Consider the following 18,193-nt stretch of genomic DNA (forward strand, 5'->3'; position numbering starts at 1 on the left):
GTGTCTGGGGAGCTGGTGGGGTTTGGGGTCCCCCGTGGGGTCTGGAAAGAAGAGGGAGAAGGAAGAGGCAGGCCAGAAACTCAGTAGCATTTTCCTCTTTCCAGAGGCTGGGCTGGGCGGTGGCCAGGAGGACAGAGTCCTGGCTGGACTGCTGTGTGGCCCCGGGCAAGTTGCTTTCCCTTGCTGAGCCCCCACTGTTGGAGGGCAAGACAGGAAATGAGAATAGCGCCAACCTCCCTGGTCAACTAGATGTGTGCACACCCATCAGATGCCGGGTACGCAGTCTGCTCAGTAAACGCTAGGTATCCGCTTGCTTTCTTCCTCCTTTGAATACGTATCTTCATGCATTGGTGCTGGCAAGGCCGAGGAGCCGTGGCCGCCACCCTTGCAGACCCGGCGGGGCGAGCCGTGGCTTGGCCCAGCCATCGGGAGACCCGAGGCCACAACCAGGAGAGCCAAACACACAGGTGCTGCTGTGGTCCAGCAGTCCCGCTCCAGGGTGACCCGAGAAAAAGGAAAAGTGAAACACGCACCCAGAGACGGGGCAGGGACATGCCGGCACGTCTCTCACCAGAGCAGCCACGGGAGGGCCAGGCGCCTCTGGACAGGAGAACACAGGGACAACCCCAGCGTCCATGCACAAGTGGCCCTCGGCGGGAAGCCGTTGTCCCAGGTGGACACGAGGGTGCAGGAAGCACGGGTCATTGGGGCATTGTGGGGCTAGGGGTTCAGAGGTCACAGAGGCTGACAAGGCACCGCCTCGCCACCCCCCTCCCCCGGCATGGGCTCAGGGCACTGCAGGGGACCCAGGGGACTCAAAGGGGCGCCTCCTCCAGCTGGGGCTCAGGGGGCTTTTGGGGTGGGAGGCCCCAAGCCCTCAGGGCCTGCCTGCTGCTCCTGGAGCGGCCACCTCAGGGCCTGTGCTGCGTCCCTCCCGGGCACCACCGGCCCTCGCCCTCTCCTCCTGCAGTCAGACCACCACTCTGAGCCCTGTCCCCCACCCCCAGGTCCTCCTGCTTTGTCCTGCTCTGGTGGCTGCCTCCTGGCTGCTTAGTCCAGGGCTGAGTGTCCGCCATGACGGCCACGCAAGGAGGCGGCTTGAACTGTGGCGAGTCCGACTTGGAGGGTGGCTGGCAGATCTGAAAAGCTGAGGGGAAGCCGAAGGAAGGGAGCCCGTGCAAAAGATGGACGTCGTGCATGCGGGACGTGAGGGAGGCCCTCGGGTCCACCAGGTTAGAGAACAACACCCTCGGGGTCCAATCCACCTTCGCCTGCGTCCTCTAACCTTCTTTAAAAGTAACGTGGCCCTGCATTTCTCCCGGCCAGCTCCCTCCGGCCAGGGCCTTGTCTCTTGTTTACAGGAATCTCCCCCAGCATCTGGCAAACAGTAGGTGCCCCATAAATGCCTGCTGTCGAATGAGCAAATGAAGGAGGGAATCCCTTATCACTGTCATCTGGACTCTCCCCAGGAGGGGACCAAGCTTCCTGCTCTGGCGTCCTGCGGATACTGGGCCTTAGGAGGGGGTAGAGCTGGTGTCCCCCCAAGTCTGCCCAGAGTCCCCCCTCCAGGCCCATGGCCATCTCCACACCAGGCCCCAGCCTGGTGGAGAGGGTCAGAAGGCCCAGTGGCCTTCAGCCACCACTATCCCCTCCGGGCCTTGTGGAGGGGTGGGGGAGGCATGGAAGATTCTGGGCCCTTGGGGTGGCTTTGGGGAACCTAGAGGATGCGTGACCGGAAGCCATTGGTGGCAGAGCCCCTGGCCCGGCTCTGGGGAGGAGGCAGCCTCTGCAGCCCACGCCCCTCTCCCGCCCCTGGGCACCGACCCCAACCTTCTCCCCTCTCTGCAGAAGGAAGGCTTAGTCCGGGCCCTCGGGGAAAACCGCAATTTGCTCATGACATGACGAGTTGACGGGTTTCTGGCGGCTTTGCCCCCTTTGTGTCCCCAGGGCTGCTGTGGGCATATAAGGGCCGTCCCTGGGCTCGCTGGGTGGAGGAACCCACAGGAGGCCAGGCGCCCCCACCCACCCCGTGGAGCCACAGGAGCAGCGGGTAAGGCAGCCCGAGCAGCCCTGGCCCTGTCCTGATCCCCAGCCCTGGACTCCACGGTCTTCCGCCGGCCCATCTGAGTAATGGGCGCAGAAAGGATTCACCCCAGGGGGGCCTGGGAGTGTCTGGGGTGGCGGGAGGAGAAAATCACGTTTGAGAGATCTGGGAGCCAGAGAGGCCACAGGCTTACACAGGCCCTCAGGGGCAGGCAGGCTGGGGACAGAATCGTCCTATGGACGGGACTCAAAGGGCGCTCATTGCCTCCAAGTCACGGAACCTGGCTGGCTTCCCGTCAAGGGGGCGTTTTCTTCTTTGAGAGACCCCAGTGGTCACAGGGCCACTCTGGGATGAAGCAAGACGCACGTAGCCAAGACTTCTGCTGGGTCACATGGCTCTATGTGGTCCCTTGGTGCCAGGGAAGGAAAGGGGCCTTCTCCGGGTAGACCCCGAACACACAGGGCTTGTGGCTGGTGAGTGACAAGCTGCTGGACTTTCACCCCCTGCCCCTGGCAGGCACCCCTCCAGCACACAGCCATTCATGGTGGCCTGAGACACAGTCCTGGCCCCTGCGGAAGAACAGAGATGGCACACGAGGACACGAACACCTACTGTGTACCTGCAAATTGTGATAAATGCCTTAAAATAAATATTCTGGGTGGTGTTCAGTGATAGGCAGTTTTCTTTAGACTAAGTAAAGGGGAGAGGCCTCCCCCAGGAGATGGTGAGTGTTTAGGACCTGAAAGATAAGAAAGGAGCTGTGCCATGACCCAGGGAAAAGCCTTCCTTGCAAAATGAAGAGCATGTGCAAAGGCCCCGAGGTGGCCAATGGCAGGAGCCTAGGTTTTATTCCAAGGGCAGTGGGGATCCACTACAGGGTTTCAGCAAGGGTGACAGGAGAGGAGAGAAGGATAGATGATTGGGTGGGCAGCGTGGATCTCCATAAGGAAAAGCCCATGGTGTGGAACTGGTCGTTAGCCACGTTCCCACTCTCCACTCCGTTTCCCTTTTCAATACATTTGGAGTGGAGCTGGGGACAGAGAGAGGAGGACACATTCAGCACACCTTCTGAAAGTGGTCCATGAGCCAGGGCCCGTCCTGCTGTCCTGGAGGGGCACCTCCGAGCCTCTCTCCAGGGCCACCAGGGTCACACGAAGGCTTCGAAGTCACACGGACTCAGGCCGAATTCTGGCCCTGCCACTGCTGAGCTCCGGGGCCTCCGTCAAGCCCCCTCCAAAGCTCCCGGCCTCTGTTTTCCAATCTGTGAAATGGGGTCCCACGATGGGAGGCTTGGGAGGGGCCTCCGAGGCCAGCGGGTGGCCGGGCTGCACGGTGCGGTGCTGAGTCCTCTCTCGCGGGTGAGGTTGCCCTGGGCCACAGCGGGTGGACGGAGGCCTGGTCCGTGGTGGGAAGGGGAAGAGAGAAGGCCTGGGTGGAGTGCTGCCTGAGTCCTGCTCCGCCCCGACAGGCGCACGGCGGAGGATGCCGGGCGTGTGGCCTCTGCTTCTGCTCCTGGGCCTGGCCACTCCAGGCCACGGGCTGCTGGAGACCGTGGGCACGCTCGCCCGGATCGATAGGGATGAACTCGGCAAAGGTGAGCCCGAGGCGGGCAGTGGGGGGCCCAGCGGCCTGGGGGCTGAGGATCCTCGAGGCCGTGATTCTCCCGCTGGGGCGGGTCCCCCGGGATCCAGAGGGGAGCCTGTTCCGGGGCCCAGGTTTGCTGGCAGGCTCAAGTGGGCGACCGGCCAGGTCTGGTCGTCGGGGCTGAGGCCGTGGGGGCTGCCGGGGGCTGGGGGGCGAGGAGTTGAGTGGGGGTCGGCCGGGCACGCCTCTGCCCGTGGACCGGGAACGAGATCTCCGGGGCCTTTGGCCCCACGGCCATGGTGACAGCCTCAGGGACGGAGCAGAAGAGGGGCAAACAGGACCCTCTGGGGTCACCTGGCCTGTGGCACCCCCAGAGCGCCTTCCCCCCTTCTCAGTCTGCACAGGGCCTGGCCTGGGTTCCGGCAAGCGCCAGCCTGGCCTCCTCCGTGGGGACCAAGCCCGCTGGCTCCGGGCCCCTCTCCTGAGGTTCTGCCCCACCTTCGGGCAGCCCAGGATCCAGAGCCCGAGTCGTGTGACTGGCCCCAAAGCTGCTTTTCTGCTCGATCCTGTGCACGTCTCTGCCTTTCTCTGGGCCTTCGTTTACCCATCTGTAAAGTGAAGGCTGGTCGTGGGGCTCAGTGTCCCAGGCAGAGGGTTGTCCCCAGCCCTGTGGCGGGAGAAGGAGACCGGCAGCCTCCACCCCTGGAGGGTGACCTCCAGCTCAATTCTGGTTTAAAAACAGTGTCCCTGCAGCTTGGAGGAGAGGTGGGAGTGTGGCCCTGGGGCTGGGGCGGGTTCTAGCATCTTCCTGCTCTGCCCTCTCCGCAGCCATCCAGAACTCCCTGGTGGGGGGGCCCGTTCTGCAGAACGTGCTGGGGACGGTGACCTCTGTGAACCAGGGCCTCCTGGGCTCCGGAGGGCTGCTTGGAGGCGGCGGCCTGCTGAGCTACGGGGGGATTTTTGGTGTCGTGGAGGAGCTGTCCGGGTGAGTCCCTGCGGGGGCCTTGGGATGCCCACCTGCTCTGTACACTGCAGGAAGTCCCTGATCTCTGCTTCAGGAGATGGAGAGGAGATGGTCTCTTCAATCGATGTGAGAGTGGAGCAGGAAGGACAGAGCAAATAGCTACTGGACTGCGTGCCTTGCAGGACGAGAAGGGCCGCAGGCCGCTGTGATTGAGGCTCCATGCTGGGGTGGATTCTGGGCACCCGCTGTGTGACCCAGGGCAAGTTGCTAGCCTCTCTGGGCTAATCCATGTATCTGCATGGCTCCATCAATAACCTTTGGGGATCTGCTCAAAAGAATCCTGTCCTGGCTATCCCTTCCTTATCTCCCTCCCCACCTTCAAGGTCTCCAGGACACATGTCACTTTCCCTTACACCATACATTTTATTGGTTTGGGTTTTTTCTCTCCTGGGAGATTATAAACTCCCTCTGGGGTCAGTAGGATTTTTATCTGGACAGTTCACTGCTGTGTCCCCATATCATAAATAGGGCATGACACATAATGCTTCCCACATATTTTCGAATGAATGACATCACATAATAGTTAATATCTGTAATTTAATGGCCGCCTGTCCAGGGTTTCTGTGTCCGGCACTGTGCCAAGCATTGCAGATGAATTGTCCTGCCCAATCTAGAGGCAGGGCAATTGTCAACTGCGCTTAGGGCGTGAGGAGACTGAAGTCCCGGCACGCTCCCCCATCGGGGCCGGAGGGGACCGTGTCCATTTGATCGCAGGCCACGCAGCCTGGCCAAGGCCCGTGGAGACCAGTCTGCCCGAGACAGGCCCCAGAAGGCCGAAGCCCAGAGCCAGGCTGTCAGGAGGACTCAGTGCAGAGGGCAGTGAGGGGAGGGAAGCCCACCTCCCCCAACGGCATGTGCCTCTGCAACGTGCTGGTGAGGCCGCCGTGCTGGGCTTGGCTGCGTGACGCTCGGTGGCAGGGTCATCAGCATCTGTATTTTACAGATGTGGAAGCGGAGGCACAGACGGCAATGCCGCTTGCTCACAGCGCCATGTCAGGGCACTGCTGGGATTTGGGTGGCCGGGTGGCCTCGACGGGCAGCACTCTTAGCAGCCACTCGCGGCGTCATTGCCAGGGCCTTGAGCTAACCTGTGTCGGGCAGCTGAGATGCCACCTGGGGCAGTGAGCCCTCAACCCACACTCTCGTGTTAGATTAAATGTCCCCACTGGAGAATCCCCTGCCGGTGAGGCTGGGGACTGAGGTAGAACCTGATGCTGTCCTTGCCTCAGAGAGCCACTGACAATCCCGTGAGTTCAGACAGTGGTGGAGGGGCCCAGGCAGAGGGCAGAGCCACCCCGAGGGCCTCGAGTAAGGCAGGCTTCCTGGAGGAGGGGACCCGAAGCTGAAAGCTGAGCGCCGGGAGGACCAGGCCACCTGAGGGGGGCTGCAGAGTGGAGTTAGGTAATTACCTGGGCAGAGACCTGGAGGACAGAGAGGGTAATGGCCCAAGACCAGCCTGGTCTGAGAGGCCACTTGGGTTGTGTGTGTGTGTGCCTGGGGGTGCAGGTGGGGACGATGTCAAGGTCAGAGGCCAAGCCAGGGCTGAGGCTGTGGGAACAGGGCGGGAGAACCTGGATTCACTGAGCCTGGGTGGTGAGAGGGAGGTGGAGATCTGGCACACACTGTACCGAGTCTGCACCCCCTCGTCCACCCCAGCTAGTGCCACCCCACTTTACAGATGAGGACACTGGGGCCAAGGGGGTGAAGTAACTGGCCCACGCGTTCACGGTTGGTTCTGTGGGTTCTGTGGCAAGGAGACCTGCCCAGGAGAGACTCTGGCCCTGCCTAGTCCAGGGTGGTCCAGGCCCCCAGTGGGGCCAGGGAGAAGGGTCGGGCCTGAGCAGTCCTTTCCTCCCCCCACCCCAGGCTGAAGATTGAGGAACTCACGCTGCCCAAGGTGTCTCTGAGGCTGCTGCCAGGTTTTGGGGTGCAGCTGAGCCTGCACACCAAAGTGGGCCTGCATGGCTCCGGGTGAGTTGCCCTGGGGTCTCCAGCCTCCTGCACTCTTGGGATGCAGCTCCCTACCGTTCCCTGGCCTCCAGATCCACTTCCTGTCAAGGGACTCCCACCCGCCTGCCCCCATCCTACGCATCACCCCTCCTCAGAGACCTCCTCCCCATGGACCCCACACACTCCCATCTCGCTCTCTGCAGACGCCTGTGCCTGGAGCTCACCGGAGCGGGTGGGAAAAGCGGGGGAGGGACGTGTAGACCAGGCATGGAGTCAGGGCAGAGATGAGGGCAGGCGACTAGACCCGCAAGCCGGGCCGCTCGCCCCTTCCCAGGGCCTGTCAGTAACCGAGTGGGCGTGGCCGGGGCGTGGCCGGCGGGTGGGGTCCGGCAGCCTGGCCACACCCCAGCGCCCTGTCTTGCAGCCCCCTGGGGGGCCTCCTGCAGCTAGGGGTCGAGGTGAACGTGTCGTCGCGGGTGGCACTGGGCGTAAGCCCGCGGGGGACACCCATCCTCATCCTCAAGCGCTGCAGCACCCTCCTGGGCCACATCAGCCTGATGTCGGGGTGAGTCGCCCAGCAGCCGTGTCCCCACTGCATCCCCACCGCTCTGGGGCAGCCACCTCAGACATCTGGGTCCCCCAGGACAGAGGCTGCTGCCCAACCCAAAGCTCCTGCCAACCACCCTCTCCTGGCTGTCCTCCTCTTCCAGTCCCCTGGATCCTGAGGTCCCCTCTCCCCAGACAGAGCTGGCCAGGGGGCCATTCTGGATCTCTTCATCTGTTCCAACCTCTGACCCTGCTCTGGCACCTCAGAGATGGGGCTCTGCCCCTGACTTGCTGTGTGACCCCTTGTCTGGGCTCAGTGTCCCAGTCTGCATAACAGGCAGGACTGAACTCCGGAAAACACTTCCCCTCTTCCTGTGGGGCCATCAAGGATGGGTGGGCTTCCCTACCCTGTGTGAATGTCCTTCCCATGGGACACTGGAGGCCCAGCGAGGGCGAGGCACTTGCCTGAGGTCACACACACAGATGGAGGCCGAGGTGGAGAGGAGCTGGTCTCTGCCGAGGTTCAGGCTTCCCCAGTGCCCTACTCTCACGTCCAGTGGCGCCACGCCCCGCTCCTTCCTGTGTCTCCCGTTAGTTTCTGCCTTCCAGGCCCAGGGCCAGCACTGTCCGCCATGAGTCAGCAGATGGCTTTGTGCTGGCTCCCAGGAGTGGGGTGGACCTGGTGCTCCTGGGTGCTCCTGTCTCCGGACACCTGAGCAAGGACACGCCAGGCGGGTGGAGCTTCTCAGCTCCCCCAGGCTCCACCTGCTTCTCTGGGCTATGGGGGCTTGTGGAGAGGGCTGGGAGGGGAGTTGGCACCCTGACTGTGGCCCTGCGGGGTGTGACCCTGCACCCCGGGCGTCCAGTCAGGCCTGAGCCAGCCAAGGCACTCAGGGCCGCAGCCTGCCCACTCATTCATCAAGGACAGGTACTGAACCCCGACACCGCCCCCAAGTGGCTCTAGGCCCACGGGTCCTTGTCTGCAAGAGGGATGGGGACAGACGTGGAACACGGTGGCAGATGAGGCGCCTCCGCTGTCATTGAATCAGGGCAGCGGCAATGGGGTAGAGCAGGCCATGTCCAGAGGGGGAACCTAAAGCCAGCCCCCTGCAATAGGGCAAGGACATCCAAGTCCTCCAAGCCCCGGCCACCCCACCAAGCCAGGAGACGCCAAAGACCCCCAGTGCCCACCCACCGAGACCACAGCCCCGCCTGTCTCCTCCGCCAGGCTGCTGCCCGCGCCACTCTTCCGGGTTGTGGAGCAGACGCTGTGCAAGGTGCTGCCGGGAATGGTGAGTGGCCCTGGGCCGCGCCCTCCCTAGTTGGGGTGAAGCCACCCAGGCAGGATCAGGCGGCACACACTTCCCCACCCACCAGGCAACCCGCCCTGGCCTGCTGGTCTGGGGGACGTGTGGGCGCAGCCTCCCCAGACCTCCAGGTAGGGAGCGACCCCGCCCCAAATCTGCCTCTTCCTTCCACTGCTCTGTCTTTGCCACCTGTACCATCATCATCATCATTATTACATTGACTTGGTTTTTCTTTAGAGGACCTTTACATTAAAATCGGTCACCTGTTTTAAGCCGAGCGGTGCTTGGCAATCACGTCTAGAAAGTCCCTCACGTGTACATCCTTCAACATGATGATTAATCTGCCGGGGTGTGTGTCCATGGCCAGCCACAGCCCGGCCTCCGTCAGAGGGGACAAAGGCCCCCTGGCTTGGCCCAGGCTCCATCTCACCGAGGTTGGGGCAGCGATGCGCCGGGGTCACACGGAGAGCAAAGGCCGGGCCTCCCGCCCGCTCAGCAGGACCAGCCGACGCCCCCCTCCACCGTGGGTCCTGGCAGGTGGCGGAAACGGGGCCTGGGGTCGGCAACGCTGCTGCCCTGGGCTTGAAGAGGAGGCCACGCCAGGGCGAGGGTCCCCGCCAGGCCCGGCAGGGACTTCCACAGGGGGCGCGGCTGCGTCTGCCCTGCGGCCCCTAGGGGGTCTTGCCCCCTTCGGAGACCAGCGATTTCTCCTCACGGTCGGGTTCCAGGCTTCCCCTGCAGGCAGCACCCTGGCTGCCCAGCACTCCCGCAGGGCCACCCGGCCCTCCGGCCCTCCCGCGTCCCCTCGCGTCCGGGACTGGCCTGGCATCCGAGCAGGGCCTGCAGCAGCGCGCTCCGCGTGCAGACCGCGGGCGCCTTCCTTCTGACCCCGCTGCCGGCCGCTGGCCTCGGAAATGTCTCCCCTGGTCCCCCAGCGACCTTGGGGGCTCCTAACGGGCCTTGCATAGCAGAGGGAATGGGCGGGGCCCCTCTCCGCCCCTCCCTGCCCCCCTGGTGGGTCCCCACCTGTCCCCACCCTCTGCCTTCCCTTGGGGCCAGAACCGCAGAGCAAGTCACCTAGAGAGAGCGCAGCTGTCTCCTGTGCCGGGGCTGCGGCTCATGGCCCTGTAACTCCTGCCTCCACAGCTGTGCCCCGTGGTGGACAGCGTGCTGGGCGTGGTCAATGAGCTCCTGGGGGCCACGCTGGGTAAGCTGGGTCCCGCCTCCTCGCGCTGGGCTCCCTCCGGTCAGTCACCCAGGGGAGCGGGCTCGGGAGGCCCGCAGGACCAGGGTCCTGGGACCTTGCACTTTCCCTTCTGATTGAGGAGGCTGCGGCTGGGAGGGCTGGGAGGAGCCGGGCGGAGGCCTGTCTGGCGGGGTGTGGAGGCTCACGGCCTCCAGGCAGACCAACGTCTGCTGAGCCCTGTGGTCAGACGCAGGAGGAGGACAGTCTTCTCCTGTCAGACAAGGAGGCGGAGGCCCAGGCCCCAGAGCCACAGCGGCCCCCAGGCTCCCTGCTCCTTGGGAGACTACAGGCCTCTTGTGCTCACTCGAGGTCTTTGGAGAAGGTCACAGACATGGCCAGGAGGAGGAAGGAATCTGGGGCAGGTGACTCTGCACGACTTGGGCTGGCGACCTCCTTGCCTGAGGCTCAGCCTCCTCCTCTGTGACATGGGGGTGCTGTAGACCCCAAGTGAGCACTCGGGAGCTCTAGGCCTGCGGCAGGCTCCGGTGATCGCAGGCTCCGGTGAACGCAGGCGCCCGCCACTGTGGGGACTAGGCTCAGGGTCCCTCTACCTCTCCTCCCCGCACAGGCCTGGTGCCCCTGGGGGCTCTGGGGTCCGTGGAGTTCACGCTGGCCACTCTGCCCCTCATCTCCAACCAGTACATAGAGCTGGACGTCAATGTGAGTGTGGCCAGGTGCGTGGGTGGGGACACGGGGTCAAGGCCAGGCAGTGAGCTGCCAGACACCCTCCCATGCCGCTTGTTGCCCCTGCAGCCCATCGTGAGGAACGTAGCTGGTGACGTCATCGACTTTCCCAAACCCCACGTCCCGGTCCAGGCGCCCCCCAAAGAGGACCACACGTCCCAGGTGACCGTGCCGCTGTACCTCTTCAACACTGTGTTCGGACTCCTGCAGACCAACGGCGCCCTGGACATAGATCTCACCCCTGAGCTGGTGAGTGCCTCCCCGGGAGCCCTGGCCATGCCAGGCACACCTGTCTCACTGAGCAGCCCTTCGGACCAGGAGAGTTGGACAGGTTCTAGTGTGTGCCCCGTCTCTGTGCTCGGGGAGGATCCTGCTGAGCTGGAAGGAGACCTCTGAACCGTCTCAGTCAGCACTCTAGGAATCACTTTCAATTGGCCCAAACAGGTAGAGGCAATGAAGCCAACCTTCTGTCCTGGCACCATGAGTCCTTCCTGAGTCCAAGCTCGTTTTATACTAAAGTGTGGGTGGCTAACATTTCCACTACTCTCTCCAGAGCAGATTGGAGATGGAGAAAAGTTAGCCTGGGTTGGGTCATGCTAGAAGTCACTGGCACTCTTGTTCTGAAGCCTCTGGGAGTTCCCTGCTTCTGTTCTGGCTCCTCATAACCCTGGGGGTCGGAAGGCCCAGCCCACAGAGCCCCCACCCAGAGGCATTTCCGTGGTCCCAGCCTTGGTCAGAGGTGGTGAGCTCCGAGCTACTCGGGCTCCCCAGCTGGAGCTCAGGCCCAGGGGAAGAGGGGGGCCTCTGAGTTTCTGCAGATGGAGTCCCGAGACAACAGCAGTGGGGAGCAGGTGAATTCCAGCTGGGGATGGGCGCCGTGGTAGCGGGGCAGGACTCTGAGGGTGTGGGGGGTGTCAGGTACCCTGCGTGCAGGGGTGTGGGCACCTGAGTTCCGTGGCAAGGGAGAGGCGCCTCAGAGGCCACGCCCCGGGCTCCTGCCCCAAAGGTGTGTTGGGTGAGTCTGGGATCCTCCTGCTCATCCCTGTCTGTGCGGACACCTGGTGTGCAGAGCTCTGGTCTGAGAAGCCAGCTCGGGTAGCTGGTGGGGTCTCCACCACCAGGGCCCAGGAGCAGGGCCACTGGGGACTAGCCACCCATAGGACAGCGCTCAGCAGCCCCAAGGGACAGTCCAGCCTTAGTGTGACCATCTTTTCCAACTTTTCAGGCAGAAACACAAATTTATGTAAAACCCCCTAGTTTGTAAACGTGGGGGAAATTCATATTTTTGAGCCCACTATTTGGATCAAAGGCAACAGTGTCTGAGGCCTTCAGATCACGAGCAGTTCAAGGCCTTTGGAACCAGCCTTCTGGTTCAGTGGTGGCCCTGGGCAGGAGCCTTGGGTTCCCCATCTGGAAATGGGGCCAGTGGAGCCCCCACCCTCGGAGCCCGCGTCCCAGGGAGGCATGAGCAGCTCAGACTGTGCTCCTGGCTGGCGGCAGGTGCCGGGAATCGCTAGCTCACAGAAGCAGCTGAGTGTCTGTCACGGTGTGTGCATCGGCCAGGCCGTGGGGAGCAGGGACAAAGCTGGCCCGTGTGCACGAGGGTCCTCGTCCCGTTTCTGTGTTCGCCATCAACTCTCTCTCCTATGTGTCTCAGGTTCCCAGCAATGTCCCTCTGTCAACTACAGACCTGGCAGCTTTGGTCCCTGAGGTGAGTGGCCCTCTCATGGGCTTTGATCACGGTAGTTCTTTCCCCTAGAGGCTGAATGGACTCCAGACTCTTTCTCAATATAGCTTTCCAGACAACGGTGATGGATGTTGAATCCAAATTCATACTAAAGTGTGAAAGACTGATACCATGTCCTTTCCTGATAGCAGATTTTGCTTAGAGAGGAAAGGACCAGGGTTTGACTGCCCCAGGAAGCCAACTGGACATTTGTCCTGTGGCCACTGCTGCTCTACCAGGCAGAGCACAGGAGCTCCTTCCCAGGTTGATGAGCCCCTTTCCTCCAACTTCGTCTTGATCTCAGTCTCCTCTTTCCCCAGTAAGAAGATGCAGGGCACTGGTTGAGAGGGAGGAAAGGGAGGCTGGCCTAGAGGCATTAACACACGATCCCAGACTTCCTATTCACCCAGCCGAGACTGGAGCAGCCACTTTACAACTGTGAGGATCTGAATTCATACTAAAGTAGAAATGACTACCACAGGGTCCTTATGTAAAAGCAGATTCTGACAGAAGTTGGAAAGAGGCCCAGAGAACCTGGGCATTCACTAAGGGGATGCGGTGGCAGCTGCATCTGGGGTGCAGAGAATCAACTCTGTGAGCCCTTGACAGTGGTGATCGAAAGCAGCCTTGGGGAATAAGGTTAGGGTTGCCATTGCTCATAGTCCCCTGGCTAAAGGGCATGGGAGTCTTAGGGAAAGAGTGGGACTGGGGTGAGACATTCAGAAGAACTTCCTGAGTGCTGGAGTTGTAAGATGATGGAGAGGCCTTGGGGCAGGCAGAGGCGGCTAGGGCAGGGATCTGTGGGTGCAGCCAGCTGGGCTGGGTCCCCCTCACTCTCTGGCTGCAGCTCTGCCTCTGGTTTTATGGCTTCAAATTCCATGGAGCCGTCAGGGTGGGATCTGGAGATTCCTTGCCTTGTTAATTCAGATCCTCGGGGATCCTCTGCTCCCCACATTCCAGTCGGGGAGTGTCCAGGGCTGTGCCCTCTGTTCCAAGTTCCCATGATTCCACAGTGTCTGTCCCTTCCATAAGGCCACAACCACAAGACCCGAATCCCCTGACTGCATGATGCAGTTAGCTGTTCAACTACTGCCTCCCGAGCCCCTCCTGGGTCCCGGGCCCTGTGCTGGTGCAGGGATGGCCTGTGTTGAGGCTATGAAAGGGGAAAATGGTGAAGAGCGGGTAGAAGCCCTGGCGACCGCGAGCAGAGCTGCAAGACAGAAGGAAATGGAGATGGGACGTGGCGTCGGGCCTGGGGTGGTACTCTTTAGGCAGGGTGCTCTGCGAAGCTGCGCTGAGGAGGCATTTAAGCAGCAGGTGAAAGTGGGGAGGGGAATCCATACCGCTGGCTGGGAAGACATTCCCAGGCAGGGGCAGCAGCGGGTGCAAAGGCCCTGAGGCAGGAGCAGGGTGGCAGGTTGGAGGGATGACCCATGGCCAGTGAGTGGAGAGGGGAGGAGCTGCCAGCAGCAGGAGGGAGAGGTGAGGGGGCGGGAGACAGGGGTGCATTCTACCAGACTCGCAGACCTGGGGGAGGGTCTCACCTCTGCAGGAAGCACGAGTCAGCCTTGGTGGCTCCGGGTCTGTCTCCTCGCCTGCGCGTCGCCTCCTGTCTCCTCCTCCTCTGCTCGGCACAGTGCCGGGCCCAGCAGCTGCTCCAAGCATTTGCTGACCGGCGGGTGGGTTCTGGTCTGGGCAACTAAACTGCCCGCCCACCCCTGCACTGCTGGCCTCTCCCTAGGCCCTGGGGACGCTGCCGCCCGGCCAGCACCTCCTGCTCTTTCTGCGGGTGAAGGACGCCCCCGGCGTCACGCTCCAGAGCAAGAAGGCCACGGTCTCCATCCCAGCCAGCATCCGTGTGCTGTTCTCTGTCCCTGGCGGGACCCCCGAACCCCTCTGCCAGCTGAACGCGGTGAGTGCCTGGGCGGAGGGTCCTGGCCCCGGGGCCCTGTGCGGCCCCTGCCCTCCCCTGATGGCAGGCGGGAGGCCCGACTTGGTCACCACTGGGCCCGCAGGCTGGCCTGGACACCTGGGGCTCTCGCTGCGCCTGACCCGGCCCGGCCGGTGCCCCCTGTTCTCTGGGGACCTCAGGAGGCGCCCCGCCCCTCCGCCTCCTGCTCGGCTCTCCCCACGGGCCTGCAGCTCGCTCTGCGCTCCCTCCCAGTCCGCCCTGCCGGCCTCTCCCTGGTGGCCCTGTGGCTCAGGCTAAGGCCTGTCCCTGCTCCCTCTGATCCGCGCCCCCCGGGGCCCAGCAGCCGAGCCCGGCGTGGTGCCCACCGCCTGGGTCCCTCCGACCGGGCAGCCCTGGCTTCCCCTGCTCACGCCTCATCTTCTGAGGTTCAGCCCTGGCGCCCCAGTGGAGGGAGCCCTTCCCTCACCCCGCAGGCTGGGCCTCCAGACCCCGCAGCCCTGATCCTGGCACACAGTAGGGCCTCAGCAGGGTCCCTATCGGCTTGCGCCCCCCGTAGGTTCTGACCCTCGATGCACAGCTGGCTCCCTCGGCCACCAAGCTGCACGTCACCCTGTCCCTGGAACGGTAAGGGGGGACCCTGGGGCAGGACTCTCCTGAGTGCAGGCACAAGCGTCAGAGGTGACCAGGGGCAGGGGCCGCCTGCTGAGTGTGGAGACTGGCTTCATGTCCCCCGGCTCCAGGGCTGCCGGGAGGGGCAGTGTGGCCACGCTAGGAGAGCAGCCGGGGACAGAGGGGCTCTCGGGCCCAACGGGTGGGCGAGGCTGCCTTAGGCCAGTCCAGAGCCCTGCGGGGTCAGCCCCTGAGGCCGGCCGTGGGGACGTGGTCCCGGGCTGTTGTCAAAAGCGTCACCTCTTCTTTGAACCTATTATTTCTCTAATCTCCCGCCTCGGGGGTGACCAGGCATCACGATGGTCGTGACAGCTAAGGTGTCCGTGTCGGTGACGACCCTACACACACACAGCACTTTACAGTTTGCAGAGCCCTCTGTGCCCAGGCTCAGTAGTGAGGTCCCGGGGGGTCCTGGAGCAGTGTGCAGCCTGGCCTCCCCCTCAGGCGGTCCGGAGGTGGGCACACGGGTCTAGGCTCTGCCCTGACCTGCCCTAGGGCCAGGTGCTATCCCTCAGCCCGTCACTGCCTTTAGTGAGCACCTGCTGTATGGGGGGCTCTGTGTCCAGTGCTCAGTCTGGGGAGGGCCACTCACTCACCCAGGGTCAGCTCCAAGGCTGTGGGTCAGAGGTGGTGGTTGGGTGGTCAGAAGAGAGGCTAGATCCCTCTAGTCCATTCTGCAGGTAGGAAAACCGAGGCTCTGGGGCGAGACTAGCGGGAGGCCAGCTGGGCCAGTCGCCCGTCCCCGATCCTGGAGAGCCGCCTGGGCTGGGGTGGGCAGGGCCGCTCCCGCCTCAGCCCCTCTCTCCTCTCCGCCAGGCTCAGCGTCAAGCTGGTCTCCTCCACGACCAGCACCTTCGACGTAAGTTCCTGGGACCAAGAAGCTTGGTGGTCAGGCCTTCAGACGGGAGGGGAAGGGGCTGGCACGGGTCACGGGCCTTTCTGGGCTGGCTTCAGCTGGCCTCTGCCCCAGCAGGCCGGGCGGGCGCGTAGGAGGGCGCGTGTGTGCGCACCTGGGTCGGTGTCGGCTCAGGAAGGTGGATCTCGCCAGCTCCCGAGGTCCCGGTCCTCACGAGTTCCTAGACCCTAGGACCTCGCGAAGATCTGAAGTAGCGAGGTCCCCGACGGGAAGAGCCAGCACTCCGCGCAGAGCCTGCGGTTCCTGCCTCTCACAGAGTTCTGAGGCTCTGGGATCTCGGGACGGGCTCAAGTTCTAGAACATTCCCAGGAGGCCTGAACTGACGGGCATCTGGGATCAGGCCCCACAGTCCCACCGGAGCCAGGGGCACCTCCTCTTTCTCAGGCACTGCACGCCCCACGCGCCCAGCCCAGGCCCCACAGACCCTCCCAGGAGGACACTAGATCCGGGTGGAGGGCGCAGTCAGACCCACTCCCGGGGTCCCATAGGGTCAGTGGGGGGCAGCCCGTGCGAGGAGCTGTGTCCTCAGGCTTGGGGGAGGCTCAGCGGAGCCTCGGGGTTGCCTCCCTGGAAGCCACGTCCCGCTGCGTGCTCTGTTGCAGGCGTCCCGTCTCGAGGAATGGCTCGGCGACGTGCTCCGGGCCACCTACGTGCCCATGCTCAACGGTACGGCCGCCCTCGCTGCCTTCTTGGACATCAGCATGTCTGAATTTGAGATGGTCTGAGCTGTGGCCTCTCCCATGGCTCTGACGGGGACCCTGAAGCCAGAGCGGGGTCCTTCCCCCATTTATAAGATGCAGGAACCGAGGTGCCAACGTCTCCATCCACACACCATCGATCAGCACCTGCATCACACCAGGCCCCAGGAACTGAGCGGTCCTGCCAGAAGCAGCCAGGAGCCAGTGGGAAATAATCGTGTAAACACACGATTCAAACATGGGGCCCCAGAGTGTGCAAGGGATTGATGGAGCCTCTGGGAGGCTTTGCTGAGGGGAGCCACTGACACAATGCAGAAAAGGGACTTTTTTGTTTGGGTGTAGGAGGTTGAGTAGGAGTTTGCCAGTAGGAAGCTGAGTCCACAAGAAGAGAAATAACTGGCTCAAGGAAAATTGTGGAATGAGGTCAGCAGGATCCAAGGGTCCATAGGCTGAGACTGGCCTTCATATATATATATTTTTTCAACTTTTCCTTCTTCACAGAGGACTTGGAGGTTGGAATTCCCTTGCCTAAGATTCTCAATGTCAATTTTGCCAATTCGGTTCTACAGATCATTGAGGTGAGTTTCCCAAGCAGAGGGGCCTTAAGCTTGTGTCTGGAGAGCCCTGTTTGACACTCAAGAGGGCGATGCTCCACCTCACCCTCTGGGCTCTCCTTCCATCATTTTCTGAATTTCTCAGAGAATTACAAATTGCTTAACTCGGGATAGGTAACTACATGGCAGGCGTGCTACTGCTTCTTCCTTACTTGCCCCGGCAGACATTGTCAATCGATCACAGAAGTCTTTTCTGTTGGATTCAAATATCTCTACCCAGTAGAATGGAAGCTCATATTTACTCATGGAATCCGTTCTGCTGGTCCAAGGGTAGCTGGTCCTGTGCTGTTTCTCCCTTATCCTGTGCCTGTGGCAGACATGACTAGTAGATTGTGACACTTTTTCTTGCTGAAGATTGACGCAACCTCACAATCCTGATCAAACCAGTACAACCTTGATTCTTGGAACAGCTCTGGGAGGTGGGCTGAGCAGGGGGTTCCCATTTTCCAGATGAGGCTGAGGGAGGTCAAATTGGGGCCCAAGGTCACCCAGCATTGTGGCAGACATGGCACTTGGACTTGGGTCTCTTTAAGTCGGCAACCTGTCCGGCACAGGGGGTCACTTATTCACCATTTCCGCATTAGTCCACTCAGTCATTCCATGAGCCCACCGTGTTCCAGGCCCAGTGCTGGCCACAGGTGGAGGTGGGGACGATGCAGGTGGCCTAGGCATGGGCCAAGATCCCAGAGGGCCTAACCGAGGACTCTTGCTCCTTGCAGAATGCCGTTGTACTGACGGTGCCATCCTGAGACGGAGGTGGCCTCCACCCGCCGTGGACCATCAGAGCCTGTCTGCCTGCCCACTCTGCCGCAGCTTCCCTCCCAGTCTCTCGTCTGTGTCAGGGACAGTATAAATGCCCCGTCCACCCAGGTCCACCTCGCCCCCTGGCCCTGCGGCTCGGCCTCAGCCTGGGCTGGGACTGCTGGGTCAGCCACAGGACTGTGTCAGAGAGTGCCCTGGGGCCTCAGCCAGAGTCCCACCCCTTCAATAAACCGCTCCTCCATCTCGCTGCCTCCCGGCTGGTTTGTCCCCAGTGGCTCAGGGGCACCTTGGCTCGCCTTGGCCTGCAGTGCCCTCCCCGGCTGCAGGCAGAAGCTCCTGGCTGGCCTGGGCAGCCTTCTTCCCGTCCCCTCTCCTCCCCTCCTCCTCCTCCACCTTCTTTCTCTCCCTCTCCCTCCCCCTCCCCCTTTCTCTCTCTCCCCCTCCCCTCCCCCTCCCTCTCTCCATCTTTGGCTCTGTGTCTCTGAGTGCATCTGAGCCTGTGTCTCTCTGA

The 18,193-nt window shown here is 62.4% G+C and overlaps 1 protein-coding gene across 1 annotated transcript; it reads left to right on the forward strand.

The window, feature by feature from the left end:
• Positions 1-3,526: 3,526 nt before the first annotated feature.
• On the forward strand, positions 3,527-17,669 carry BPIFB3 (BPI fold containing family B member 3; the record flags this gene model as incomplete). The annotated part of the gene is made up of 15 exons (XM_079125991.1): positions 3,527-3,638; positions 4,457-4,613; positions 6,519-6,623; positions 7,027-7,167; positions 8,377-8,440; positions 9,602-9,662; positions 10,270-10,361; positions 10,455-10,634; positions 12,043-12,096; positions 13,853-14,023; positions 14,580-14,647; positions 15,509-15,551; positions 16,211-16,274; positions 16,808-16,884; positions 17,640-17,669. 15 exons carry the CDS (start codon positions 3,527-3,529, stop codon positions 17,667-17,669), a joined length of 1,419 nt encoding a protein of 472 aa, XP_078982117.1.
• Between the last annotated feature and the right edge of the window lie 524 nt (positions 17,670-18,193).

The sequence above is a fragment of the Sciurus vulgaris genome, assembly GCF_902686455.1.
Source record: "Sciurus vulgaris genome assembly, chromosome: 2".
NCBI lineage: Eukaryota > Metazoa > Chordata > Mammalia > Rodentia > Sciuridae > Sciurus > Sciurus vulgaris.